Source organism: Benincasa hispida, chromosome 12, assembly GCF_009727055.1.
Source record: "Benincasa hispida cultivar B227 chromosome 12, ASM972705v1, whole genome shotgun sequence".
Classification (NCBI taxonomy): Eukaryota; Viridiplantae; Streptophyta; class Magnoliopsida; order Cucurbitales; family Cucurbitaceae; genus Benincasa; species Benincasa hispida.
Window position 1 is genome coordinate 49623169 of NC_052360.1, and position 27882 is coordinate 49651050.

The following is a 27882-nucleotide window of genomic DNA, read 5'->3' on the forward strand; positions in this document are numbered from 1 at the left end:
GCTTCAATCTACAAATCGATAAGGTACCTTGTAGCTCAACAGGGATTTAATTGAGAACTAATTTTTGGATTAATTTGAAGTGTTCAAATTATTGAGGGAATTAATTATTATATAATATAATAAATTAAATTAATTATATATGTGATATAATTAATATAATGTATTTGATACATTAAATATATAAGGTAATATGTGGAGGAATTTGAATATGATTCAAATTACTAATTATATGAATGAGATTCATGTAATTAAATATAATATAAAATATGATTTATATTAATACCATAAATAAATTGAGAGGAATTAAATATTTGGATATAGATATCCAAATATCAATTATATGAATGAGATTCATATAAGTGAATTTAATATAAATATGATTTATATTAAATGTCATGTATTATTGGGAGAAAATAATACTATAGGTTATGTTGTATTTGATGCAATATAAAACTATAGGCTATATATTATATTTGATATAACATATAGTTATATATTATAAATGAATAGTTCTTATATATATATATATATATATTATTAATTTAATTTTAATTAAAGGGAGGGAGTTGACTCCCTCCCCTTAATCTCTCAGTCAAACACGTAGGGTGAGTGAGATGTGTGGTGGATGCTTCATCTTCTTCCATAATTCTCTCTGAAAGAAACTGTTCTTGTTGAAGATTTTTACAGAGAAAAGTTCTCTAAGAAAAACTCTCCCTCTCTTCCTCTCCATCTCCTTCCCTCTTCCAAACCTAAGGCAGAGACGACACCTCTTGTCATTCTCAAACCCTAAGGAGAATACAAGAGGTTCTAATTTGGTGGTGTCCCAATTGAGTTTCCAAATCGTGATCTTGATCGATGGAGTTCTCGAAGAAATTTGTTCTTCAAAGATATTTTTTCCTTTCCTTTTTCTTTAGAAAAACATGTTGTAGGTTTAAATTAAATGTATAATCTTTCTTTTAATTCTGTAATTCTTGTAAATTCTATGAAAAACGAAAATTAGGACCGATCCCTACATTCCGCTGCGTAAACCTTCAATGGTTTTCCCTTTATGATTACTACTCTGCATTATTTAAAATCAGTTTGGAATTGTTGTTATGCAAAGAGATAATTACTAATGTTGATATGTTAGAGAAGACATTTTCTACATTTCATGTCTCGAATATGCTCATGCAATAGTAATATCGAGAGAAAGGTTTTAAACAATATTCTCAACTAATTTTATGTCTTCTTGTGACCAAATAAAATAACGAGTTATTAATGAAAAATCATGAATCTTGACCAATCGGGACGACATCATTCCCTGAAATGAATATTGTAAATTTTAATAATAATTGTGGTCGAGGTCGAGGTCGTGACCGGGACAGAGGAAGAAATAGTTATTATTTTTGTGGTGGTCGTTCTAATCATTCAAATTTCAAAAGAACCACACAAAATGAAGATCACAAAGGAAAAGCTCCACAAGATAAGAGTTCAAAAAGTGTTGAAAATAAATGCTTCCGATGCGAAATGACTAGGCATTGGTCACGTACCTATTGTAAGTAAAAAAACACGTAGTTGATCTTTATCAAGCATTCCTGAAGGAAAAAGAGAAAAATGTGGAAGAAAATTTTGTATACCAGGATAATGATATATTTGAACCATCCCATATGACAAATTTGGATGTGACGGACTTCTTTGAATATCTTGAAGAGAAAATCGGCAGAATTGATGTAACATCAAGTGTTCCCTTTGACTTTGAAAATATCTAGATTTAGTGTTATTTTTTTCATCTTTATGTTGTTTTTTCTTTCTTCTCTTAGCAGATGCTAACCTTTGTAAATTCCAAACATTGTTTTTCTTATTGTAAGTATTTTCTGAAGAAACCTGAATCATTTTCATATGTTGAGTGATTAAAAAATGAGTAAAAAAAATCCATGTCTGGCAGACAGTGCAACTGCACATACAATACTTACAAGTAGAAAATATTTTTCCAAACTGACAATGCTGAAGCAAAAGTCAATACAATATTAGGTTCTGTAGACCTAATTAAAGGATTTGGAAAAGTAAATATTATTTTTCCCAGAGGAACAAAAAATTTTACAATTGACAATGCATCGTTCTCTAGTCAATCAAAGGAAAATCTACTTTGTTTTAAAGTTATACGTCACAATGGTTATCATATTGAGACTGATAGAAAGAATAATATGGAGTATCTTTATCATATCTACTGTCTCATATGAAAAACATATACGAGAAGAGTTGTACGCTTTATCTTCTGGATTATATTATATTCACATACGAATACTTGAAACATATGCAACAATGAACCTAAAGTTTATGAATCCAAATATATTTACAATTTGGCATGATAGATTAGGTTATCCAGGGTCTATAATGATGAGAAAAATATATTAGGTTATCCAGGGTTTATAATGATGAATCCAAATATATTTATAATTTAGCATGATAGATTAGGTTATCTAGAGTCTATAATGATGAGAAAAATTATTGAGAATTCAAATGGACATCCATTGAAGAGCTAGAAGATTCTTCAATCTAATGAATTATCATGTGATGCTTGCTTCCAAGGCAAATTAATCATTAGGCCATCGCCAGTCAAAGTGGGGACTGAACCACCGACATTTTTAGAACGAATTCATGGTGATATATGTGGACCTATTAACCCACCAAGTGAACCATTTAGATATTTTATGGTATTAATAGATGCATCCAGCAGATGGTCACATATGTGCTTATTATCAAATCAAAATCTTACATTTGCAAGATTACTTGCTCAAATAATTAAGTTAAGAGCACAATTTCCTAATTATACAATTAAGACAATTCGTCTTTGATAATGGTGGTGAATTGACATATCAAGCTTTTGATAATTATTGTATGTCAATTGGGATAAGTGTTGAACATTCTGTAGCTCATGTTCATACACAAAATGATTTAACAAAATTATTCATAAAATGTTTACAGCTAATTACTAGACTATTGCTTATGAGAGCTAAACTTCCTACGTTTGTATAGGGACATGCTATTTTGCATGCAGCGTCACTTGTACGCATTAAACCAGTAACTTATCATAAGTACTTGCCATTACAATTAGCTTATGGCCATGAGTTAAATATTTCTCATCTGAGAATTTTTGGATGTGCAGTATATGTTCCAATTGCTCCATACAACGTACGAAGATGGGTCCTCAAAGAAGATTAGGAATATATATTGGATATGATTTTCCATCAATTATTAAATATTTTGAACCCCTGACGATTGATGTATTTACTGCACGATTTGTTGATTGTTATTATGAGAAAAATTTTCTAACATTAGATAGAGGAATTAAGAAGTTGGAAAAAGAAATTACATGGAATACATTGTTATTATCTCATTTATATTCTTGTACAGATCAATGTGAACTTAAAGTTCAACATATAATTCATTTGGAAAATATAGAAAATAAGTTACCAGATGCATTTATAGATACAAAGAAAGTAACTAAATCACATATACCAGCTGCAAATGTTCCATCGAAAATTGATATCACAACACAAGTTATCACTAATGAAGGGATCGAATCCGACAATGGAAGCATCTCGTGTGAGAACGTCTTGCATCCCGCTATTCAATTTTTACAATAAACAAAATTGTTGTACTAAAAGAAATAGATAAATACGTAAACTAGCATGCTATTGAGGAAAGTGTTAGAACGATTCTTACCTTTGTAGATTCTCCAAATGCCACGAACAATCCTCTTCAAGGTTCCAATGAATGGATCTCCAAACGGCTTTGATTACAAACAACTCCTTGAATGATCTCGAATACTACCACGAGAATTACCTCATTATTTCTGAGATTCCAATAGAAGAATAGGTGGTATCCAACTATTGGGAGAGAGAGGAGAATAAGATTTTGGATAGTAGGGAGGATTTATGGCTTAGAGAAAATTCTGCACAATAACACTAAGGAGTTGTGTATTGTTAGAGTTTTTCTGTAATGAGAATTGTGTATTGAGTGTTATGTATTCCCAAAGGGTCATGGGGAGGTCTTTATATAGAGAAGGGTCAATCATCTTTCCCAATATATTTTTCTTTTTTATAATTAATTAAATAACATTTATTTAATTAATTAGCCCATTTAATTAAATAACACTTATTCAATTAATTAGCCCAATTAAATAACACTTATTTAATTTTAATTTGTACAATAATTAAATAATTATTTATACATTAAACCCAATTTAATGTATACATTTAATTATCCTATACATCCCATGTATATGTGTAAAACCTTTCTATTAGTTAATTATTTATGGATCTTATTCACTTGAATTAATTAATTTGAATCTTATTCAAATATTGCTCTTCAATTTAATTATAGATCATATCCATAATTAATTATATATTAATCACATGAATATATAGTTCCTTTAAATTAATTCGAACAATTCAGATTGTCCCTCTTACGTATCCTCTAGTGAGCTAACGAGGGGACCTGGTGAACCTGTAGATCAGAAGCTCCAACGATACGAGATTAATTGGTTAAACTCATTAACCAAGTCAATCAATATTCTTTAACTATGGGTACACTTCACTAAAGATCCACGACTGCACTCTTCTCACTACAAATATTTTTCTATGTCTAGAGATATAGACCAATACTAGCAAGTTAGTCATTCACGAGTGTTCGTAACTTCAACTGGGTCAAATGACCATTTTACCCTTGGATTACCTATGACTCTTTAAGTACCAGTACTTCTCTAATGAACAACTTATTTATGGTCCAACCAATAAATAGAAACCTCTCTTAGGCTAATGAGAAAGTAGGATCCTTTGTTCAAGTCCTTAAGACACCACTTAAAGAAACACTCATCTACTTACCCTTAAGGAGGGAATGAGTGAATTTCATCTTGTATTATTGTGTTCTCAGCTCCCTACTCGATCTTGTCCCTAAAATGGTAGACATATTGGACTAATCAACAATGTTACATCTAATGGTTACTATTTCGCGGTCTAGTCTTATGCAAACTCATTGCATATGATACCCCCCACTCGCGTGTCAACTACACAAGCCCGTTAGATCATTATGTTTGTATCAAATACAAAGTGGGTCGTATCTATAGTGTTACCAAGATAAGGTACCCAATCTTATCCCTATACTATAGACCGTTTAGGTTGTATCTTGAACATTGATCCCTATATGTCTCCACATATAGTTCAAGACTCATAAGGAAACTATCGATGTTAGTTTATTGGATTTAGGATTATTTAGACAAATCAGACAACAATACAAACAATAACTTTTATCGAATTAATCTCTACAACTCTTTATTGAAGACGATCAATTAATAACATTTACCATCTACAAGTTTTAGGGCATAAAACCCAACAACTAATGAATCTGGAATGCGCCAGAAGCGTGATAGATTGGTGGGTTCCAAAGATAAAAATTCTAAAAAAGGAAAAATAATTAACAATAAAAAAGACTTGGTTGGGGATGTAAATATCCATGAAGAAATCCTGGATGTGATTGATAGTCGAATTTGTAAAGAAGATGAAATACCTAAAGATAATAATAAGATTTCAATAAACTATGTCATGATAGGAAAAAGATAGAACTGAACTCTTGTAGTTATTGACAACATTTTTGTGTATAATGTTACTCTTGATATTATATTTGAAAATGAGGATTCTGAACCAAAATTTGTTGACGAAAGTCGACATAGAAAAGATTGGTTTTAGTGGAAAAAAGCAATCGAAGTAGAATTAAACTCACTTTCAAAACGTCAGGCTTTTGAACCAGTAATCCGAACACCAAAAGATGTCAAACCTGTGGGATAAAATAAGTATTTGTGAGGAAAAAATATGAAAATAATGAGGCACAACATATAAAGCAAGACTAGTTGCACAATATTTTTCATAAAGACTTGACATTGATTATGAGGAGACGTATTCTCCGATGGTTGATGCAATTTCACCAAGATATTTAATTGGTCTGATTGTGTATGAAAGTCTGGATATGCATCGTATGGATATAGTCACAGCATATTTATGTTGATATATTGACAATGATATTTATATGAGAATTCTAAAAGGATTTAAGGTATCTGAAACATATAAATCACCCGGGAATTGTATTCGATAAAGTTATAGATATCATTATATAGATTGAAACAATCAGGACGAATGTGGTACAATCGCCTGAGAGGGTATTTGTTGAAAGAAGTATTGGGTTTTATGTCCCAAAACTTGTGGTTTGTAAACAATAAATTTATTCTAATAAATTCAATAAAGTTATTATTGAAGTTTGATTCAATAAAGTTGTATTGGATATATGAATTGCTTATTTCGTTTTAGAAATAAATCCAATAAGCTTAAAGATTCATGACTATTACATGAATACTTGAATTTTATGTGGAGACATAAAAGTGGATCAGGTTCGAGTAAATAGTCAAAATGATTTGCAGTATACGAATAAGGTTGGGTGCCTTATTCTGGTAATACTATCGAATGTGGCCCACTCTGTAATTGTTACAATTTTTTGTAAGGTACTACAAACGAAGTGATCATAATTCGTTCATGTATTGCCATGAGAAATGGGGATGTCTTATGCAATGAGTTTGCATAAGATCGAACCCAGAAATAAGTCACTCTTATTTTATCATGTTGTTTACTGTTTAAGACTAACTATTTCGCTTAGATAAGTAACTCGATATTAATCCTGAACTAACTATGAACTCCTGTTTATTCGAGATTATCCTTAGATTTTCATAGGTGAGGGTTGACTCAACAACGTTGGCTCAATAAGCCTCCCATTTCAAGGATAAGACCGGGTAGATAACTGGAGACATAGGATGGAAGATGGAATTCACACCTACCCAATTTAGGGATAGGAGGAATGTTGTTCTCTTAAGTGCTGAATCCAGGTCTTGAACAAGGGGTTCTACCCTCGCATTGGCTTGCAAGGGATCCGGTTTAATGATTGGATCACAAACCAATTATTCATTAGAGAATCAGTGGAACTTAAGGATCAAGACGTAATTTCGAGGGTAAATAGCATTTGACTCAGTCGTTATTACGAACAACCTGTAAAGGGTCGTCTTACTGATTATGGTTAAATCAAGCAGGCACAATTATATCTACAGTGAGGAGAGTGCAACTGTCGAGCTATATTGGTGTGACTCGATAGTTAACGAATATTGACTAATTCGGTCTAAAGAGTTTTAGCCAATTAATCTTAAATCATTGAAGCTCGTGATCTGTAGGTCCATAAGGTCCCTTTACTAGCTCGTAAAATATGAACACCTTGAATTAGTAAATTGAGTTAATTTGAAACGATATCAATTTGAAATGTTCAAATTGAATTAAGGGTTTGAATTTGAATAGTTCAAATTCAAATTAGGGTTTTTATAATTATATTTGATATAATTAATTAACGTTTAATTTATTAATATTAAACCAAATTGGAGAGTTTATAATATTTAAATATTGATTTAAATGTTAATTACATGAATAGGATTAATGTTTAAAATTAGGTGTGTGATTAATTTAATATTTGATATTAAATTATTAAAAATTAATTAAAATCAAATTAATTCTCAAATTTAATTCAATTTGAGAAATTTAATTCTAAAATTTTAATTCAAATTAATTTTGAATTAATTGAAACTAATTTTCAAATTGTATTTGAAAATTGGAATTTTTCACTTAGTGAAAAAATCAAATGTTTCACCCACTAGTAGGTGGAACTCTACAATTCACATATCTATCCCACTCAATCTTCAAGTTGGAGGTGTCTTTGATTGAATTCAATCATGCCTGCATGTAGTTGAAGAATAAAAACATTCCAATTTGGCAGAATGGAAGGCTGATGAGTTACTGGAAAATTTGTTCCTGTTGAGTTCTTCATCCTCACCACAAAACCCTCTACATTCCCTCACAAGTTCACTCTATTTTTTAGTTCCACCACTCAAATTCAAGGTTGAGAATAGTAGAAAAGATCTCTTGGTGGTTCACTGAAGATTTGAAGTTGAAATCACGTGAAGAGCAGCTTGGATTTTGAGGAATTCTTTAAAGGTATGTCTTGAAACCTTTTTAATACCCTATGAACATGCTTATTTTGATGTCAAAATTAAGGAATTAGAATGCTTAATGATTATGTTTTCTTCCGTTGTATGTTTCTGTACTCCAATAAGAAGGATATTAAAATAATCCAATATGTCTGTGTGTTTTAATAAAGAAATCACAGTCAGGATTTGCTATTATAACCGTATATGTTGATGACTTAAATATAATTGGGACTCCTGAAGAGCTTTCAAAGACAATAGAATATCTTAAGAAAGAATTTGAGATGAAAGATCTCGGAAAATAAAATTTTGCCTTGGCTTGCAAATTGAGCATTTAGCGTGGAAGTTCGTTCACTAGATGTGAAAACAATATATTTTGACCTCGAGATGACAATGAAGAACTTTTTGGTCCCGAAGTACCATATCTTAGTGCGGTTGGAGCACTTATGTATCTTGCTAATAATACAAGATCAGATATTACATTTTCAGTCAATTTATTAGCAAGATATAGTTCTTCTCCAACAAAAAGACATTGGAACGAAATTAAGCATATACTCCGTTATCTCTGAGGAACTATCGACATAAGTTTATTTTATTCAAATAAATCAAATTTTGATCTAGTTGGCTATGCAGATTATGGATATTTATCTGCTCCATACAAAGCTAGATCTCAAACATGTGGAGGAACTGCTATATCATGGCTATTAGTTAAACAACCATAATAACCACTTCCTCAAATCATGCTGAAATTTTTGCAATTCTTGAGGCTAATAGAGAATGTGTATGGCTAAGATCAATGACTCAGCACATTCATGAAACATGTGGTTTGCCTTCTAGTAAAAATCTTTCAACGATATTATACGAAGATAACACAACATGTATATCCCAAATCAAATAAAGATATATTAAAGGAAATTAAACAAAACATATTTCACCATAGCTTTTCTATACTCATGATCTTGAAGAAAATAGTGACATCACTGTACAACAAATCTGTTCGAAGGATAACCTGACAAACTTATTTACAAAATCATTACCAACCGTAACCTTTGAAAAATTGGTGTACAACATTAGAATGCAGCGACTCGAAAATCTCGAAAATCTCAAGTGATGTTTCCATGAGGGGGAGTAAATATATTGTATTATTTTTAAGTGTATCATATCATATGAAATATGTACTCTTTTTCCTTCACTTAGATTTTTACCAATGAGTTTTTTCCTAATAAGATTTTAACGAGACATATTTCATATATAATGGATATCTAAGGGAGAGTATTATAAATATGTTAAATTAGGTGTAATGTAGATGCCTATTATTATTGTTCATTAACCATGTGTCACACATTCATTACCCATGTGTTGTCCATGTGTCTCAAGATTACATATTATTAGTGTCTATGTAATCCACTTTCACTTGCCAAATTGTCTATAAATAGAGACCTTTAGTAGGTTTTAAAAGACAAACATTGGACAAAATTCATGAAAATTGAAGAAAGTAGAGAATTTAGAGAAATTTCTTATTTTATATTTTATTTAATTTATTTTAATGTTATATTATATTTATTTTAATATTATATTTTATCGATATCCATATTTTCGTTATATTCTTCGACTTTACAACAAAATTTGTAATATTATATTTTATTGATATCGAAGTTTCTGCTCCTCGGGTGCACAACAACTCATTGAAATATTTTAATTAGATTAGAGGAATATGATTGTTGTCGGGAAAAAAGAGGAAGCATGGATTACTGGTATGAGTGGTAGGCGCACCACCAGACATCCTGACCCCATCACTTCCCTTCTCTCTGCTCTGCTTCAATCCAATCCATGGCGTAACACTTCCCTTTTCTTCTTCAATACCCTCTTTAATCCCCTTCTCTTCCATTCCATTTACGGTTCTCTAAAACTTTCCCTCTTTTCTAATCCCATTTTCCTCCATGGAATCTACTTTGGGCCTTTTCCGCCCTTCTCCACTTGGTGGGTCGGTTTCTGGGTCCGCCATTAATGACCCCAATCCTTCCACAATCGACATTCTTCACAAAGATTTTGTGGGTAACATTCCGATTCACTCCTCTCCCTCTCCTGCCTCCTCTGACCTCGAATTGGGCCTTGGTTTAGCACTTGGCGGGGGCGGCAAGGTTAATGGTGGTATTTGGGGTGAGCGTGGTCGGATTTTGACTGCCCAGGATTTCCCTGTTCATTGTGGCTCTTCTTCTACTTCTTCTTCTTCCTCTTCCTCTTCTCGTTTCCATGGAAGAGAGGCTAATGGTTCTTTTTCTGGGACTAAACGAGCTGCTGACTCTGCTCCTAATGAAGGAGGTTCCCCCACTGCTCTCAAGTTAGTTCTGATTCCCCCTCTTATTGTTTGTTTTTATAGCTACCTAAACTTGAGAATCTGTTGACTCCTTTTTTTTTTTCCTCTGGAATTGATATGTGTTTTGTCATTTATGGGAGTTTTCTGATGAGCTTGTTGTAAATCTGTGTTAAAAAATGGAAGCAGTCAGGTTGTGGGATGGCCACCCATTAGAACATACAGGATGAACAGCTTGGTGAACCAAGCTAAGACAGCTAGGGCTGAGGAAGATGATGTTGTCTGTGAGGAGAAGAAAGATCAGTCTGAGGACACTTTGAAGAACAAAACATGTGATGTTGATGGAAAAGGGCACTTGGGATTTGTTAAAGTGAATGTGGATGGGGTTGTGATAGGGAGGAAAGTGGATCTCAATGCCCATTCTTGCTATGAGACTTTCGCCCTGATGTTGGAGGACATGTTTTTCAGGTCTGCAGGAGCCTCCATTTCCAATGGTTAGTTTTCGTCTTAGTTTGGAATTTCAGCTTCAACAGTTCATTAAGAAGCTTGGGACCAAAAATCTTCATTTTTTTCGTTTGATTTGTTTATGTTGTCATGGTGTTTCCCAGGGCAAAGTGGAGACAAAGAACAAGCAAGGAAACTGTCTAAGCTTCTGGATGGATCCTCTGAGTTTGTGCTCACATATGAAGATAGAGAGGGAGATTGGATGTTGGTTGGAGATGTCCCTTGGGGGTATGTTGTTTACACGTTGTTTAGGTCAAATATCTATGTGCTAGTATTATAGAAATAACATAGATGATTGAATTTTGTGGGCAAAAGAAGATAGATGAGATCTAAGAGAATCTAGTTATGTTTGATTATAATTGGCTATATCGATCCCCAATCTTGACTCTTGGTTCTAAAATCTTGCAAACTTTTTTAAGAAAGGAGAAAAGGCTTAGCTAGTTTTATGAAAAAGATTTGGGCTACTTGGCATATTAAATTCCCTTTTGATTCATGAGATGCAATCTAGTCAATTGAGGAAGATGAGTTCCAAAACAGTTCCAGATTTTAGAGCATCCATATACATAGAGGATCTTGATTAACTAGATCAATGCACTATTGGCTCTTGTTTTTAAAGTCCTGCTATGTTTTCAAATGGAAAAAAGGTTGGGATCATCTCTAATTCCATAGACTGAAATCGGAGACAGATGACCGTACTTTTGATTCAACTTCGCTCTTTTGTGTCATTTCTTAAGTTCATGATTTTCATTGATTAGGATGTTCGTAAGCTCTGTTCGAAGACTTCGCATAATGAGGACATCTGAAGCCAACGGACTAGGTAGTCGATAAGTTCTTGCACTCAACTTCATATTTTCTCCTCATTTCACATGTTTCCTAAACCTAGCTGGCTTCATTGCAGCACCAAGATCTCAAGACAAGAAAATGATACAAAGGAGCAAGCCTATCTGAAAAACACTACTGTCTGTCTCAAGTACATCCTAGATCTACCCGAACCCGAAAAAAATGCACAGTTTGACTACAGAACAGAAGTAGAGATCAAGACAATGAGAAATGGATTGCTGTTGAAAGATTTACATTTACATCTACTTTTTTGCTTTATTGTTGGCTTTATTTTTGGTCTTTTGGGATTTTGAAGTGTTTCAAAGCTGGTTCTCTTCTTGCTGGCCTTAGTTTTCTCTCTCTCTCTCTCTCTCTCTCTCTTTTTGGGTTTTACAGGCCATATGATTTTAGCCCTTAAAATCACTTATTATAGAGTGGTTACTATACAGAAGTGTATACTTTGGGTGGATGCTTTCTCATACTGTACATAAAGGAAAACACTTTGATTGATATCTATGGAGTTGAGTTTGTTGCAATTTTCTGCTAAATGAGAAGTTTGTGGCTTTCAAGTTATTATTGTTGCTAATTTTTGGTTGGTTTTCCTCATTGATGGGTAATTGTTTATGTTTGTAGAGCAATTTTGTTATTTTCTCAAGAGTTAAGAGCATATGGTTGGGTCAAAATTTTTGAAACCTGGAATACAAAGAATTTTAAGTTAAACTTCAAGGGCAGAAAAGACATTTAGCCTTTTTGATGATATAAGAGTGTAACTTATTGAAATCAAAAGTAAATAGAAATTTAGCTTAAACTTAAAAATAATAAAGATAATAGTTTGCATGATATGGATTAAATCAACTAGCCTAACAAAATGTTTTTTTTGATGAAGGACTAAAAGGCCATGGATTCTATTCATATGACCAACTATCTAGGATTCGATATCTTATGAGTTTGATTAACACCAAATGTTCAGATACTCACACATTAAAAAAGGATTTTACATTTGGTTTCACCTAAAATATTTTAGATAATTATTTCCTCTTATATATCATGGATCTTGCCCTTCTCTATTATTCATTTACAATTTCACAAATCTTTTGAAAAGAGATTATATATATATTATCCTTCTTGGTTTAGAATAATCCAAATTTGGAATTTTGTTTTTAGAAAATGGAAGAAATTAGTTTTTAAATGTTGTGAGTATCATGATTGTTTTAAATTTTTGGGCAAAATGTAAGTGTTGAGATTTGAGGTGTCTATTTGGTTATGAGATTTGAAGAAACGTTTTAAATAGTCCTGAAAGTTATTGACTCTTAGTTGACTAACGGAAAGATTGTGGTGTGGTTAAGGTGATACTTTTTAGTTGAGGTGGCAACTTTCGTTAGTTTTTATATTAAATTAAATTCATTCGACATTATTTATTTATTTTTTATTTATCTTCTCCATTGATAATTTGAAACTCCATCAAATTCAAAACTCGTTTCTGCATATTAAATTCCTTTCCTTCACTTAAGGTAGCTTCTTTTTGAGATTTAATTAAGGGTTTTGTGTTCTTAGGCCATTTAATTATGAGTAGTTTAGTCATATGTTTGTGCATTTAATGTCTTATGCAACTCTAGTTTTACATAAATTTAGTTTAATATAAAAATTAATAAAAGTTATCGGTGACATCTCAACCAAGCCACATTATCTTTCTATTAGTTAACTAACGGTCAATAACTTTAGGTACCATTTAATTAAAACATTTTTTCAAACTTCAGAAATTAAGAGTGTCCATTTTGAAACTTCACAGACCAAATAAACATCTATCTTAAATCTCACGGACCAAGAATGTATTTTGTCCTAAATTATTTTAAATTACATTTCTCGCCTGTCCTTATTTACAAAAGACTTCAAAAAGGGAAAGAAAATTTTGTTCAAATTTAATGGAAATAAAAGAAAAACCTTATATTATGAATGGCCACTTTAAATGTGACAAAAAATGATGTCATTGGAAATTGGAACAAAATGTTGGAAACTTTTTCAACCCCATTTTTAGAGAATTGCAAGCAAGTCCATGATGGGGAGACATTAATTAAATAACTTTTTTGATAGAAAATAAATTCCACCCTACTTTATAATTCAATAACCTAAAATGGAGTATTAGAATTTATTTTCATAATTGATTAATTCATCTAAATTCTTAAACTTTCTATTTTGATCTCTAAGCAGAACATAAAATACTATTAACTTGTTGTAAATTATTTTTTTTTTAAAAAAAAGAAACAATCTAAAAAAAGCTGTTAAAAATGTAAACTTTTATTTACTAGTGTGAGAAGCAGATGTTGACATAGATCAAAACCTCTATAAAAAAAATGGGGAAAAAGAAATCAATGTAACAACCACTTGCAATGACTCCTTTTACTACAAAATTTTGTATGTATTGCTTAACAATAAATTCTAGTATCAATCAATTTGAACTCCAAACTTTTGGTTTCATCAAAATAGTCCCTAAACTTGATTAAATGTTGCAATCGTTAGCCTACTAATTTTAACCAAAAAGGGGAAAAAACAGACTTGAAAACTTCATAAATTCAATTAAAAGTTTCACGAAAGAAAACTGATAAATGCACAAATTAATCCTGAAATAATATTGTCAAAATCCATAAATTCCAGCACAAAAAAACTTCGGATCGTAAATATATTTTATAATCTAGATTAAACAATTTTGCACCTTAACATAGACTTTGTAATTCTAGATTAAATAACTTACACTCCAAACATAAACTAAATAACTCTCCATACAAACGCAACTTCACTACATGCCCTAAACGTCCCTAGGGATTTGATATTGCAATACTTCTTAAAATTCGAAGTTAAATTTTGTAAATTTGTCTTAGTTTAAGGTACAAATTGACAGATCAAGTTTTTTCTTTTCCAAAATAAGATTAATACTCATTAAAAGATTGAGAGAGAGAGAGAGAGAGAGAGAGCATGTTCATGCTAATCACTCTCATGTTAAAATAGGTAGTGGGAAGTGAGACTGGGGTCATGTCAGCATATTGTACAAACTAAAGGATTGAATATATTGAAACTTTAGGCACTGATTAGAAACCAATTCCATACTACAAGGATCCAGATGTATTTTGTCCTAAAATTATACTTCTATCTTCTCTAATTTATTTCAGCTAAGTGAATGGGAGTGAAAATAGAGGGTGTGAAAATGTCACCAAATAATGTAAGACAACAATTTCAGTAAAAAAATCATAATAGTTTAAGCAATTCTGCAGCTCTTCCTGTTCTCACCATTTGAGTGCTGAAGAGCTTGAAGGAAAGAACAAGACCAAAATATGCTCCAATAATTTACACAGTCACTCGACTCGAGCAACCCGCATCATCAGCTTTTGGCATTCAGTTTCTCCAAGAGGATCTTGTTTAAAAGCCCTGGATTTGCTTTTCCTTTGGATGCTTTCATTACCTGCAAAAAAAAGATTATTGTTTCAGTAAACAAACGCGACGAGGAAGAACGAGAATCAGCGAGGGCGGGTTTGCGATGGTGATAAATCAAGTTTCAATTAGGCTTCGCCTTGACCTGGCCAGCAAAAAAGCCTTGCAACTTGGTTTTGCCCCCACGGTATTGCTCGAGCTGCTTCGGATTCTCTGCCAATACTTTTTCCACCATTTTTTCTATCTCAGCAGGATCTGCAATCTGCCATCACAAAACAGCCAGAATCAATGATCACTGCGGTTAATTATTCGTGTCCTATTGTCATTATCAAGTAAACTATAAACCAGCTATCCATTGGTTTTATTCCTTTCAACAATTAGTCTAAGCTATCCTAGCTTCCCCCAACCCCACAACAAGATCTAGAATGAATAGAGCTGGCAGTAAAAAAGCTCAAACTTGTATCATAGTAAATTTCTCTTAGGCTCTTGTTTATTGAACTATATAACCCTTGCTGAGGTGCTTTGCAATCTTTTGAGCTAAACTGAGCTGAAATAGACCATTAAGCAATGCTACACAATATGAATTATTCTTGAGTAGAAGTGCTTAACTTGTTCTCTAGCCAGACACAGTTAAAAGTCCAAAAAGCAATCAATTTAGCCACTCAATAAGGCAATCTCTCAGTTAACATTTAACATGAAAGATACTTTGAGCCAAGGGAAAATATTCATACTAAAAAATAATTGACAATCATCATTTGATAATAAAGAACTTGCCTGAACCAAATCCTTTTCTTCAATCAGCCCCTTTACAGTTCCACCTTTAGCTAGCAACTCGAAAAGAATCTATACAGCATATGAAAAGAAAATGCATCAATAAGACAGCTAATGAAAATCTGTCATCTTATTAAAACGAAAAGATGTTATAATTAGATTGCAATCAATCATCAAATTTAAGGTGCCAGTCACACTTTGAAAAACATTTTCAAGAAGCCCATATGCAAGAAGCAAAATTTACCTCTTTCCCGATCTTTCCACTAATGGTACCGCCTTTTATTGAAGCGATCAATTCAGCAAGCTCTTGGGGAGTGAGCTTTATGTCGTTTATAGTCAACTTCTCATTTTTCATGTAGGCAGCAATATCGCCCATTATCCAATTGGTAGCCAGCTTGACTTCAGCCCCTCTTGCGATAGTTGCATCAAAAAACTCAGCCACCTACGATGTCATGCAGCAAAAATTATGCTATGAACGTTGGCTTGTTTTCCTTATAATTTTTTAGAACTCAAGCACACAAAAGTAAAACCAATAGAAGAGATAAAACGTAGGGGCATTCCTTCTAATTCAACTAAAAAGTAATTCTTTTGCCTCTATTTGCTGCGGAAGTTTGCTCCCTTTCAAAAAATTTCTTTTGAAGCCAGAAATCTTTCCCTATCATAGGTATTGTTCTGCCTTATTTCTACAAGGTGTAATAAGTCTTAATCAAATGGTTGGCATAGAAAAAAACTTTATATTTATCCTTACCTTCAATTCCCTTTTACAACATAGTTACATTGCAATACCCAAAACCAACTTACTGAGTGTGTATAAATTCTCAAGTAACTCACACTAATGTCGTTTGCCAGGAAAAGCACATCCTGCATGCTCAGGCCCATACTCTCATATCTTCTACGCTTCATTTCTGGAAGTTCGGGCAAAGAATCACGGATATTATCAACATATTCTTTTGTGAGGATGACTTCTGGAAGATCAGGCTCTGGAAAATATCGATAATCAGAAAGTCCTTCCTTTTTCCTCATTGTAATTGTTTTCTAAGCAATGATACACAGGTAAGCACATGAGTGGACAAGAATAGAAAAAATCATCATAAGTTATGCCTGATGATTAATAGATAGCGTACGAAAACTTAAGAAATACCTGAGCACCCTCTTCCCAGAGTCTGGTTTCCTGTACAATTTGATCACTTTGGCCTTGACTATGGAGAAGCACTTGTCTTGAAATTTCAAAATCAATTGCTCTGCTCACTGATGAAAATGAGTTCAAGTTTTTTATCTCCACCTGAAAATGAATGAGAGCGACTAAATATATAATGAGACTACACAAAACAATTAGTTGGTCCTTCGTCAAAAGAAAGAATATAAACTTGAAAATTAAAAGATCCTGCATTTCTACTTTCTCCTACTCTCGAGTAAATTCTTCTTACCCTCACATTTGGTCTACCCCTTCACAAATAGTCCTTTCCAACAACTGCTCACCATCTAACGAACTTCAACAATTAACTATTATTTAAGAAGCTAAGAATAATTGATCATCAACCACCCATCCAACTAAAACTTATGAAAGGGAAAAAGATGTTGATCGAGTCCCTTTAAGGACATCCAATACAAATAACAAACATGCTTCTAAAACTTGTAGGGATTCAACTATATTCTTGCAGTCATGCTAATGAGGACTACATACCAAATCATAAAACAAGTGTCTTCCAATTACCGACTACTGCACAAAAATGATACTTGTAAGAGAACTAAGCTACCTTTGTTCCAAACTGTGACTGCCCAATAGGACGAACCGAGACATTCACATCACACCGTAGAGAACCTTCTTGCATATTTCCATTACTTACACCCAAATATCGAACCAACCTCTGTAATTCTGCCGCATACTCTGCAGCTTCAATCCCAGTCCTCATGTCAGGTTCAGAAACAATCTCAAGCAAGGGCACTCCTGCTCTGTTCAAGTCAACCTGCAAATAACTTAGACAATCAAAATCGCAGCCAAGGAAATATATTACCAAAATTTATTAAATTCATATATTGAAACTGGCCACAAAATTGATCAAATACAGCTATGTTAAGACCATATGCTAAAATATTTGTTTGGAATAAGATCATATAAACATGAGATGAGGGATGCAAAATCATTTCCTGAGAGTAGCTTCCACTTTCAGAGTGAAGCAGCTTTCCTGCATCCTCTTCCATGTGAACCCTGGTGATACCAAACCGTCTATGCCCACCACCATACTCAATAGGAAGATCAAGATCAATATAACCACCACTTGCAATTGGGACATCAAACTGAGATATTTGATAGCCCTTGGGAAGGTCAGGGTAAAAGTATTGTTTCCTATCAAATTTTGAGTTAAAAGATAAACTACAGTTTAGTGCAAGACCCAATTTCACTGCAGACTCAATGACTTTTGAGTTCAAAACAGGCAAGGCACCAGGAAGCCCCATGCATATAGGGCAGATATTAGTGTTTGGCGAAGAACCATAATTATAAGGGCAGCTACAGAAGGCTTTGGTGAGAGTGGAGAGCTGAACATGGGTTTCAATACCAATAATTGCTTCATAATCCTTGGAAATTTTATCAATAATCTGTTTATCAAAATGTGGTGAAATTGCTGTGGGTCTTTGCTTCTCTTGAGTTGCTGTTTGGGCTTGTGAGGCTTTCACAGAGAAATACAAAACTCTCTTCCTTCTGGTAAACAAAGCAGCAGGATGAAACAACAATGGTTGAGTTCGGATGCATCTTACTCCTGCAAATGCCATTTTTGTAGTCCCTAATATTCTTCCAGCATCAAACAGTTTAAAAAACACAGCTGCAAAACATTGAAAGAATGCATCAGGAACAAGACAAAAACAATGGGAATTGAAAGCAACTTAAAAATCACAACTAAAACAGCTAAAATGAAGAAACCCATGAAAATTTCAAATGTCAAAGTCAATTGAAATCAAATTTAAGAAGCAACCATCGAACAGAAGGGAAAAAAAGGGGGTGATTAGAGAAATCTAGACGGTTACTTGTAATTTTTAGACTAACCCAAATGAAAACCTGCCGCCGGCGTGACCAACGTCCGGAGTTTCGACGAGGTGGTTCACTCAAAGAAACATCGGCCACTCTATCTTACTGATTACTGAAACACAAAGGGAGCCACCCAGTCATCCGTTCAGTTGCTGCCGTTTCAGATAAAAGGGAAATAGACTCTACATGGGTTCGAGGTAAAATTTTTCATTTTCCCCTAACTAGTTCATATACTTACGAATTTAACAAATTACTTAATAATAATATACTAACTCAACCTCTTTTAAATTTGTAACAATTTAATTTCTATTATCTAACTTAAATATTTGTGGATTGAATTGATAGAATTATGAAAGATTCTAGATCTAATCTAATTATTCGATAAATTTTTTCATTTCAAACAACTTTATTAAATAAAAAGATTTATGAAATTAGTATATTATATAACTAATATTTTACAAATGTCCTAAAATTCAGTAATATTTTATAATTAGATTTTAAAACATTTGGGGACATTTTTAATCTTTTGATATTCTCTCTCATTTTTTAATTTTATAATATCTTAAAATAAGTATATATCATTTTTCTTTTACTTTAATATTAATTATATAACGATTTTATTTTTAAAAATATAATTAATTACATCATCCCTCATCAATAAAATTTTGAAATATTTAATTATTACCTTAATTATCAATTTTAGTTGATATTCATTTAATGCCTGATATTTTAGATTAATGTTTCCTTTAATTTAGAGTATTTCATTTATTTTATTATATATTCCAAGCTAAAAAAATGATCATTTCTCAATTGAAGTTTCAAGAATATGTCGAATATACTACATTTTGCTAGAAAATACCGCATATCCTATAGTTTATTTTTTGGTATATTGGAAAATGTAAATATACATCGCATATATTGTTGGGTGATATATGGTAAAAATTGTCTTGTTCATGTACTTATCAAATCAAATATATCCTTATTTATTTTTAGAAAATTCAAATATATATTGGTGTTTATCAAATATATCGTGTTTTCTCTTCCGAAGTTTCTAGTCGATTTTTGTTTTTATTTATATGGACAATAATTTTCGTATTTTTTAGAGACTTTTGATATTTGGGTAGGTTTTGAAAAGAAAACTGTTTTGGGAAGTTAGAAACTTACTTCTTTTGGTATTATTACTATTATGATCATATATATATATATATATATATTAAAAATAAATGGTAAGGAGGGCCAAAAAAGTAAATTGACCCATACTTTTGGTAAAATAGTAATCCATTAGGCTATTAATGTAAAAGATAGAAAAGTTTAGACAATTGATAATTAAACATATTTATTTAGGATATGTGTGTAGAAAGTCCTATTAAATAATGAATCTAACCCAACCAAACAATCAAATATTTGGGTTGAGTTTGTTCGAATTGTTTTTATCATTTATTCATTTTCTCGAAAAAAAAAAAAGATAAATCATTTATTTAATTATTTTTAAATATTGAAATAAGATAACCATCTAAATTTCAATTTATATGATGAAAAGTAGATTTCAAGTGATTAAAAAAGTTTTTAAAAGTTCTTCTAAATAAAATGAGAATAAATAATTCAAAAACATCCATGAAGTTAAATAAGATCAAAATAAATACATGTATATATAATATACTGTAAGTAAAAAAATAAAGAAAACTTTTTGGAATAAACAAGGTTAGTTTTGAATCGTTTAGATAAATCTATGAACCAACTTTGACTCGTAAAAGTTCCATTTATTTGAACCTAAATGGTAAAAATTGAATTAGGGTAATCTTGTTTTTTTGAATATCAAGTTTTTCGGACACTCATATTTTCGACTAGAATGTCAGAGATTTAAGTTCGAGACACAAAATAGAAAGTTTGGAGACTTATAAAAAGTTTAGGGACAAATTGATGTTGATTGATTAATAACTATATTTTTAGTTTACAATTTTCGAATATTAATTAACATGTAGATGTAGTACTATTCTCTTGACGATTAAATCTGCATAACTCACATTTTTTTGAAGTAGTTGCCATGGCAAAATCAAAGTAGTTGTTACTTGTTACCAAAGAACCACACCTCATTTGTACTCTAAAAAGAAAAAGCCAAAGCTGAAGAGAGAGAGAGCAGTTGAAAGTGGGATTGAGTTGAAGAATTTCCCTTGATTAAGATCTTTTATACGAATCTCTTCCCATTTTCCCCAATTACCCACAAACTGATTTTCTTGATTTTTGAAAATCATCGCCATCATCAGCCGCAGAATTCTCTGGTGTTACTTCTAGTTTCTTCGGCTTCGATGTAAACAGCTGAATGGTATTTGGGAAAGCAAAGGGAATATCCATTGTGTGTATCCATAGAAGAAGAAAATGGAGGTTCAACAGTCATGGAGATTGAGATTCTCGTTTAGGAATGCGACCATAGCTTTGTGCTTGTTGAACCTAGTGGCTGTTTTTCTTCTGCTTCAGGGTTTTTTATCTGCTGCTTCTTCCCGCAACAGACCCTCTTCAACAAATCTCAATTTGGGTTTGTCTTCTCTCCTCCTCTTTACTTCTCTCAATTTCTGTTTGTAGATTCAATGTGAAGTAATCGAAATATTTGTTGGAGGTTTAATGGAATTAGGTGGGATTTTCCTTAGCTTTGAGTTTTGATTCCACGATATGATAAAGTGGTTGTTTGAACTGCATATTGCTTGTTGGCGATTGATTAGTTGAGGATTAAGGTGTCATATATGTACCACCAGGAAACAAGAAATTGCATCTTTGAGGACTTAAAATGGTAATCCTTAAACCCAGTTAGCTAAAATCTAAGGATGATGACAGTTGTGAACTTGAACTATCAAGATGATGAAACTCGTCTCCTTCCAAGTTCCCAACATTTACTTTCCACTGTTGTGCTCAAATCACTTTGACCTTCCCTAGCTGTCATTGTAAATCACCAAAGATCTGTATTTGAGGTGGATCGGATACCTCATTATTGCAATTTTGGATATCCTGGAAAGTCCAGACTCTCAAATATCATAAGCACCTGAAATTTTTAGTTAGCAATGGCACCTGTTGTTTTAATTATCATTAGTCCAAAATTGGTATCTAGGACTTTTTTTTGGAGCAAGAAACAACTTTCGTCGATAATATGAAAAGGAAATGTTTAGGAAAGAACTTTGGGAGTGAGGTGAAAGAAAAAGAAAAGAACGTTGGTGTCTAAGACTTGTTGGCAACCTCTGTTATTTGCACGTTTTGCTTTCCTGAAAATTCCACCTCTGTCAAGTAGCGTTTGTACCTGGGATTTTTTGTTCTTGAATCTTGCATTTTGGGTTAAATTTTCTTACATTGTAACATTTGAGTGAAGATGATCTGGTTTGGGAAAGAACAATTGTAACATCAAAATTTTAGTCTCTACTCCCATTTCTTCTGTTATAAAATAGGTTAATATTGAATGGAACATTATATCTATGTATGCTTAATACTCCAATAATTTAGAGTGTCCTATTGTATTGCCTTTCATTACTTGAGAGGTAGAGACCTCAGAAGACTGTGATAGAAACTAATATCTTCTTACACAAATAAAGAGAGAGAAAGTGGGGAAAATAGTAAGTTCTTTACTTGCTTGCTTCCAAACTGATCGAAACCTTACTCAAAGATGAGAGGGAGACAATGATCTAAAACCTTGACCACCCCTCCAAAAGAAAAAGTTGGAAATGAAATCGGATTCTCCTCCTTTCATGCTTTAAGCAATCGAGGTTCTTAAAAGGGACAAGTTTGGATCTCATGGTGGACTATTATCTTGCCAAGTGCGAAAGCCTTTCAAACTTTGCCTACCATTGTTATGCCTTTACATTTCACATCAACCTTATAACTTGCCATTATGTGATGCAATACCTACTTTGTTTTCTGTATAATTGGATTATTTTTCATTTCATCACGTATTCTTGGAAAATCTAAAAGGTGGCTGGCTATAGTCAGTAATTTTGTTCAAAAGTCTGGTAGTTCTCTTAGCATATAATTTGGGTCACTATTTACTTCTATATCGTTGGGGATAAATTTGACAATATCAAGTTCTTCACTAGTGTTGTTTTTTGGGAAGTTTCTATTAGGATAAGCTTGCCAATACCGTGGATGAATAAGGATATTGCATCCTTCAGCCCATTGATAACGAGTTCTTTTGTCTTCTTTTAATTTTTTGCCCCGATTGTTTCTTATCACTCTTGACCTGGTAATGCAAGACAACAATTTCAGCAAAAATTCATAATAGTTTAAGCAATTCTGCAGCTCTGCCTGTTCCTCCCCATTTGAGTGCTGAAGAGCTTGAAGGAAAGAACAAGCATAATCTTTTGCCCTGATTGTTTGTTATTACTCTTGACCTGGTAATGAATTTATGCAGTACTTCAGGGATTATTTAGATTAATCTTTTAATATTTGAAACATTGCTAAGCTTAAAAGGGGACTTATTATCTGAACTTTGCTGTGGGAAAAAATTGTGGTCTGAATCTGATGTTCTACCCTCCTTTAATTATGCTCTCTACTTTTTGGCTGTTGCTGATTGCTAACTTAGGTAACATGTGAAAATTCATACTGCAGATCAGCTCAAATATATTAGGGAATCTGAAGAGATTCGACTTTCCATGCAACCTTTGGAGCTGATTAAAAGGGTAAGCACTTCATCAAGTATATCAGATAACCCATCAAAACATAAGACGTAAGTCTCATGAGTAAATGTCAACTCGACACGGTAGTTCCAAGAAAATAAAAACCGAACCTCTCGAGAAAAAGGAAGGAAGAAAGAAACGATGACGACTGAAAAATAGACTAAGCAAGCTTTCTAACTTGAATTAACTGACTGTGATGATTTGGTTTAATTTCTTTTGGTTTTAATTTACACCCTGGCGTCAATGCACATTTGGAATTTTCTTTTGCGTTGAAGTTCAAACTTTCATAATTGTCTCCACTCTTCAGGTAAGGGAAATTCAGCAGGAAGCACATTATGAAACAGAAGATGTACAAGACAAAGACTCCAAGCAGAATGCTGCTATTGATCTTTCTAAAAGATTGAAAGACTTCCGTTCTCTCAATGATGCTTCCAGCTTAAAAGGTACAACTTTTCTGCGCTGAAATCTTCTCCCCCAGCTCCACCCTCCTATAAACCAGCCATAATCAAATTACTGAATTTGTTTGGTTTATCTTTGTCCAGGTTTATGTCTATTTGATCTTGAAACTTCCCAGTTTCAAATTTGATCTTGAAACTTCCCAGTTTCAAATTTTATCTCTCTATCCTTTTTTTTTTTTTCCTTTTTTAATTTGTGATCTAATAGACCTAAAATTGAAATTTATATCTAATTTACCAATTAGTTCTTTTTTTAAAAAAATTCAAACTGGTCTAGACACAAAAGTTAGTAGGTTAGTTCATTAGTTCATGGACTAAACTTATAATCTAATTAGTATAAAATCAAACATATCTATCAACCTAATTTGATAGCTTTTTCAGCCTCGCTTTGGTGGATGGTTTTGTAGTTTAATCACTTCAGTAATTCCATTTCAACTTTGGATACTTTTCTTCCTCCAATAATCATCAGTTTGATGTTGACTCCCCCCCAATAAATTTTAGGGAGAATTTCATTTTTTCCACATTGACGAAATGTCGAAGAAATTTTGGATTTTTTTAAGAATTAGTTAGGTTAGCTCGGTTCATTTTTTTAGTTTTATGGTCTAATTACACGTCAATGTCATTTACGATGGGATGAAGCTTTGTTAATTTGCTACTTTTTCCAATCTCCGACTTTTAAATTTCAACTTTATTCTCAATCCAAACTTTTATTTCCAAAGAAATTTAATTTGAAAAACACCACAAAAAAGAACCTATATTTATTTTTAACCTCATTCAATCTTTTTCCACTAATTTTTCACATCATTCCACCTCAAAATTAAAGTAATATAAGTTTCATTTCTTTTACCATCTAAAACTTTCATTTTCACATCATTTCACCTCAAAATATTCCCAAACTTTATCTCGCATCGACATTTATACTTGCATTTACAATATAAATCTAAATATTGTCTTACTTTATAGAAATGATAATTAAAAATGGTCAATTATAGTCTAATTAAGCTACAATCAAAATTTCATAGATTAATTATAACAATTTCCATATAATTTCTCAAAATTTCTATCGAGATTGAACCTTGCTTACGCGCGAACCATTGTCTAATGTGAATGGTCTGTGACAGCTCTTGAGGAATGGCGCAAAAGGAAGATGGAAAGAGCAAGACTACGTGAAATGGAGAAAAATGGGACACTGAGTTCTTCTTATCAGCCTCGAAAACACAACTTCTAAATCTGTATGAACTTTCTTTGTACCTTCAATAACAAACTTGTCTACGTGATTCTAAAGTGAAAAGCATCATACCTCTTTTTATATCCGAATGCCCTTTTACAAAAATAGAGTTTGACTGATTCAGAAGCTCAAAGTTTATTCTATATGTTAAATTAGTACAACAAATGTTTGTGTACAACATATGATTATATTTATAATGTTTTACCTGTCACATTATTACTATATTTCAAAAGGTATCATAACATTACAAAATCAAAAGCTTTTAAAACCTAGGGAGGTATCAAGCATGTTAGAGATATTGAATTAGGGATGGACATTTTGAAATTCTGCTATAGTTTGAGTTCGAAGAGATAAGAGATAAAGAATATCATATAAAGATACCATCGAAGATTGGTCTAGTGATCAATGAGAGTCTTATTTTTTATAAAGAATTTAGAGGAAATTGATTCAATCCATATTGACCACCTATTTACCACCTATTTGAGATTGATGGGGACTTATTCATGATATAATCAAATATAATTAATCAGAAATATATATTATTGTTAATAGTCTGACTACAAGAATGAAATTGTTTATCAACCAAGATGAAGAGGATACATTTCTTGCCAACTAAATTATCCACCAATACCATTTGTAATATTCCATGTCATCATAGCTAGAACATGGATGAGAATGGAAAATGTGACAAAACATTGAGGACCAATCATAAATTTAGCTTGTTGATTCTAATCCTTAAAAAAATTCATGATAAAAAAAGAGTAATATAGTGGAATGAATATATTTATAACACTGTCCCAAACATAAAAATCATTCTAATCTACGGTCTACACAAATCATAAACCTTCCAGTAAGTTGGAGAAAAACATCACAAGAAGCAGTTCTGTTCTATTGTTGGGTAAAGAAAAAACTCACAGCACAGCTCCCACAGTAATGTTTATTCCCATTGAAACAACCAGCTAGAAAGAGACATATAATTCTCACATTCTTTCTTCTGTTGCCATATCAAAGAACACAAACAAAAGCACTTTTTGAGTCCCTACTGGATCAGAAAACTTCCAGATTCATTGAGAGAGGAGTTCAAAAGGAAGGCCAATGACAAGTGTCTTAACACGTGTACCTATGAGAAAGCATGCAAGACAGTTGGTCCACACGTGTCTGATATGCAAAGCTTAGTGATTCTTTATATGTCTATTTAATACAAGCTTTGGTTGTTACAGGAATGTATTAAAAGCTTTGCCTTATCTGCTTTCTTGTTTGGGTTTGTAATAATATCATCATCTTTGAAGGTGTATCTTGGTGTTTTTTTGGGGGAAGAGAGAGAGAGAAAGAGAGAGAAAGATGGCTCAAACTATGGGAAGGAACATGGCAGCTCCATTGCTGTTTATCAACTTGATTATGTATTTGATTCTCATAGGTTTTGCTAGTTGGTGTCTTAATAGATACATCAATGGCACAACCTACCATCCTAGTAAGTCTCCTTTTTCTTTTGTGATAATATATAAGAAAATATGTAAGGTGATCCATATTTGATGTCGAAGTCTTGTTTTGAATTTTTTCCCTATTACATTAAATACTTGTATTTCTTGGTTTGTTTGAAAAAAAAAAAACAAAATTTCTTTTTTGGGATTTTTTTTAAGAAAAAAACATTTTGATATTTTTCACATTTTAGGAAAGCAAATAAATTCACAGCTTTTATCTGTTTCTATACCGTAGTTAATAAAATTATTAAATCATATGTCATCAGTTTCATAATTTTGAGGATTTCAATACTAAAAATAAATAATAGAGAAATAGAAAGAGAAATATTGCTAATAACACGTGTCATAAAGATCGAAATCTTTTGGTCGATAATCGAACTATGAACCTTTGAGATTTATGTTTTTGTTGATCGATGGCTATTTTTGGACTGCACAAGGTATGGGAGGGAACGGAGCGACTCCGTTTTTCTTGACATTTGCAATGCTGACGGCAGTTCTGGGAGTGGCATCAAAACTGGCCGGACTCTACCATATCAGAGCTTGGAGGAGCGACAGCCTCGCCGGAGCGGGATCAACTTCCTTGCTCACTTGGGCTGTAACTGTTCTGGCTTTCGGGTAACTTTTCTATGAACTTCACAAATATTCCTCTCTTTAGACTGAGAAACTCTTGAAGATCATTGGTTTTGTTTCTTTTCCATTTCCACAGCTTGGCCTGTAAGCAAATCAACATAGGAGGTCACAGAGGGTGGAGGCTGAGAGTGGTGGAAGCTTTCATAATAATCTTGACTTTCACTCAGCTTCTGTATCTGCTCTTGCTCCACGCCGGAATCTTCAGCCGCCGCTACGGCCCTGGTTATTGGGACACCGACTACGGCATGGGCGGAGGAACAGCGGCTCCCGGTGAACCTCCCAAGGGAACTGCCGGAACCAGGGTGGTCTAGAATAGATGGTTGTGTATGATCAGTGGGTGGGTTTGTTTCTCTTGTTTTGTTTTTCTGTGTAAGAACATAGTTTCTGGGTCTGTCAATTTGCTTCAAAACCGTAAATGTAGGATGTTTAATAAGGGATTGGGATCTTTCACATAGAAACAAGGATGTGTGATTTCATATTTTTGCTATGTTTTAGCAAGGCAAATCCATCATCATCGTTTGACCAATGGT

General features: G+C 32.7%; 4 protein-coding genes across 8 annotated transcripts; 3 read left to right on the plus strand and 1 right to left on the minus strand.

Moving 5' to 3' along the window:
- The first annotated feature begins 9766 nt into the window (after positions 1 to 9766).
- Positions 9767 to 12235, plus strand: LOC120092591 (auxin-responsive protein IAA13-like). 2 transcript variants are annotated; one of them, XM_039050725.1, is made up of 5 exons: positions 9767 to 10391; positions 10551 to 10858; positions 10973 to 11096; positions 11624 to 11685; positions 11767 to 12235. In XM_039050725.1, exons 1-5 carry the CDS (start codon positions 9991 to 9993, stop codon positions 11814 to 11816), a joined length of 945 nt encoding a protein of 314 aa, XP_038906653.1. In that variant the 5' UTR covers positions 9767 to 9990; the 3' UTR covers positions 11817 to 12235. The 2 variants fall into 2 exon arrangements, with proteins under 2 accessions (XP_038906653.1, XP_038906654.1); XM_039050726.1 differs by having other exon boundaries at positions 9769 to 10391; positions 10554 to 10858.
- Positions 12236 to 14724: 2489 nt separating this feature from the next.
- Positions 14725 to 19099, minus strand: LOC120068411 (glutamyl-tRNA(Gln) amidotransferase subunit B, chloroplastic/mitochondrial). 2 transcript variants are annotated; one of them, XM_039020170.1, is made up of 9 exons: positions 18906 to 19099; positions 18030 to 18703; positions 17639 to 17848; positions 17023 to 17163; positions 16713 to 16916; positions 16126 to 16323; positions 15885 to 15953; positions 15256 to 15372; positions 14725 to 15141 (listed from the first exon to the last, which is right to left on the minus strand). In XM_039020170.1, exons 2-9 carry the CDS (start codon positions 18651 to 18653, stop codon positions 15061 to 15063), a joined length of 1644 nt encoding a protein of 547 aa, XP_038876098.1. In that variant the 5' UTR covers positions 18654 to 18703; positions 18906 to 19099; the 3' UTR covers positions 14725 to 15060. The 2 variants fall into 2 exon arrangements, with proteins under 2 accessions (XP_038876098.1, XP_038876097.1); XM_039020169.1 differs by having other exon boundaries at positions 18925 to 19098.
- A 1837-nt stretch (positions 19100 to 20936) lies between these two features.
- LOC120067104 lies at positions 20937 to 26666 on the plus strand. Of its 2 annotated transcripts, XM_039018518.1 has the most exons (5): positions 20937 to 21439; positions 23491 to 23561; positions 23866 to 24001; positions 25135 to 25245; positions 26531 to 26666. In XM_039018518.1, exons 1-4 carry the CDS (start codon positions 21283 to 21285, stop codon positions 25239 to 25241), a joined length of 471 nt encoding a protein of 156 aa, XP_038874446.1. In that variant the 5' UTR covers positions 20937 to 21282; the 3' UTR covers positions 25242 to 25245; positions 26531 to 26666. The 2 variants fall into 2 exon arrangements, with proteins under 2 accessions (XP_038874446.1, XP_038874445.1); XM_039018517.1 differs by lacking the exon at positions 26531 to 26666 and having other exon boundaries at positions 20938 to 21439; positions 25135 to 25346.
- Positions 25136 to 27878, plus strand: LOC120067103 (membrane protein PM19L). 2 transcript variants are annotated; one of them, XM_039018516.1, is made up of 4 exons: positions 25136 to 25245; positions 26531 to 26712; positions 27160 to 27337; positions 27429 to 27878. In XM_039018516.1, exons 2-4 carry the CDS (start codon positions 26583 to 26585, stop codon positions 27661 to 27663), a joined length of 543 nt encoding a protein of 180 aa, XP_038874444.1. In that variant the 5' UTR covers positions 25136 to 25245; positions 26531 to 26582; the 3' UTR covers positions 27664 to 27878. The 2 variants fall into 2 exon arrangements, with proteins under 2 accessions (XP_038874444.1, XP_038874443.1); XM_039018515.1 differs by lacking the exon at positions 25136 to 25245 and having other exon boundaries at positions 25601 to 26712.
- Positions 27879 to 27882: the final 4 nt, after the last annotated feature.

Bases quoted from the DNA above. Each gene is read 5' to 3' on its own strand.
- LOC120092591 (XM_039050725.1), top strand. From the start codon at position 9,991: ATGGAATCTACTTTGGGCCTTTTCCGCCCTTCTCCACTTGGTGGGTCG. The intron at 10,392-10,550 runs GTTAGTTCTGAT...AAAAAATGGAAG, and splicing joins GGTTCCCCCACTGCTCTCAA to CAGTCAGGTTGTGGGATGGC. The intron at 10,859-10,972 runs GTTAGTTTTCGT...GGTGTTTCCCAG, and splicing joins AGGAGCCTCCATTTCCAATG to GGCAAAGTGGAGACAAAGAA.
- LOC120067104 (XM_039018518.1), top strand. From the start codon at position 21,283: ATGGAGGTTCAACAGTCATGGAGATTGAGATTCTCGTTTAGGAATGCG. The intron at 21,440-23,490 runs GTTTGTCTTCTC...TTCATACTGCAG, and splicing joins TTCAACAAATCTCAATTTGG to ATCAGCTCAAATATATTAGG. The intron at 23,562-23,865 runs GTAAGCACTTCA...TCCACTCTTCAG, and splicing joins CTTTGGAGCTGATTAAAAGG to GTAAGGGAAATTCAGCAGGA.
- LOC120067103 (XM_039018516.1), top strand. From the start codon at position 26,583: ATGGCTCAAACTATGGGAAGGAACATGGCAGCTCCATTGCTGTTTATC. The intron at 26,713-27,159 runs GTAAGTCTCCTT...GGACTGCACAAG, and splicing joins TGGCACAACCTACCATCCTA to GTATGGGAGGGAACGGAGCG. The intron at 27,338-27,428 runs GTAACTTTTCTA...CCATTTCCACAG, and splicing joins GTAACTGTTCTGGCTTTCGG to CTTGGCCTGTAAGCAAATCA.
- LOC120068411 (XM_039020170.1), bottom strand. From the start codon at position 18,653: ATGGCATTTGCAGGAGTAAGATGCATCCGAACTCAACCATTGTTGTTT. The intron at 15,954-16,125 runs GTAAATTTTGCT...TATGCTGTATAG, and splicing joins GTGGAAAGATCGGGAAAGAG to ATTCTTTTCGAGTTGCTAGC. The intron at 15,373-15,884 runs GCAAGTTCTTTA...TTGTGATGGCAG, and splicing joins AAGAAAAGGATTTGGTTCAG to ATTGCAGATCCTGCTGAGAT.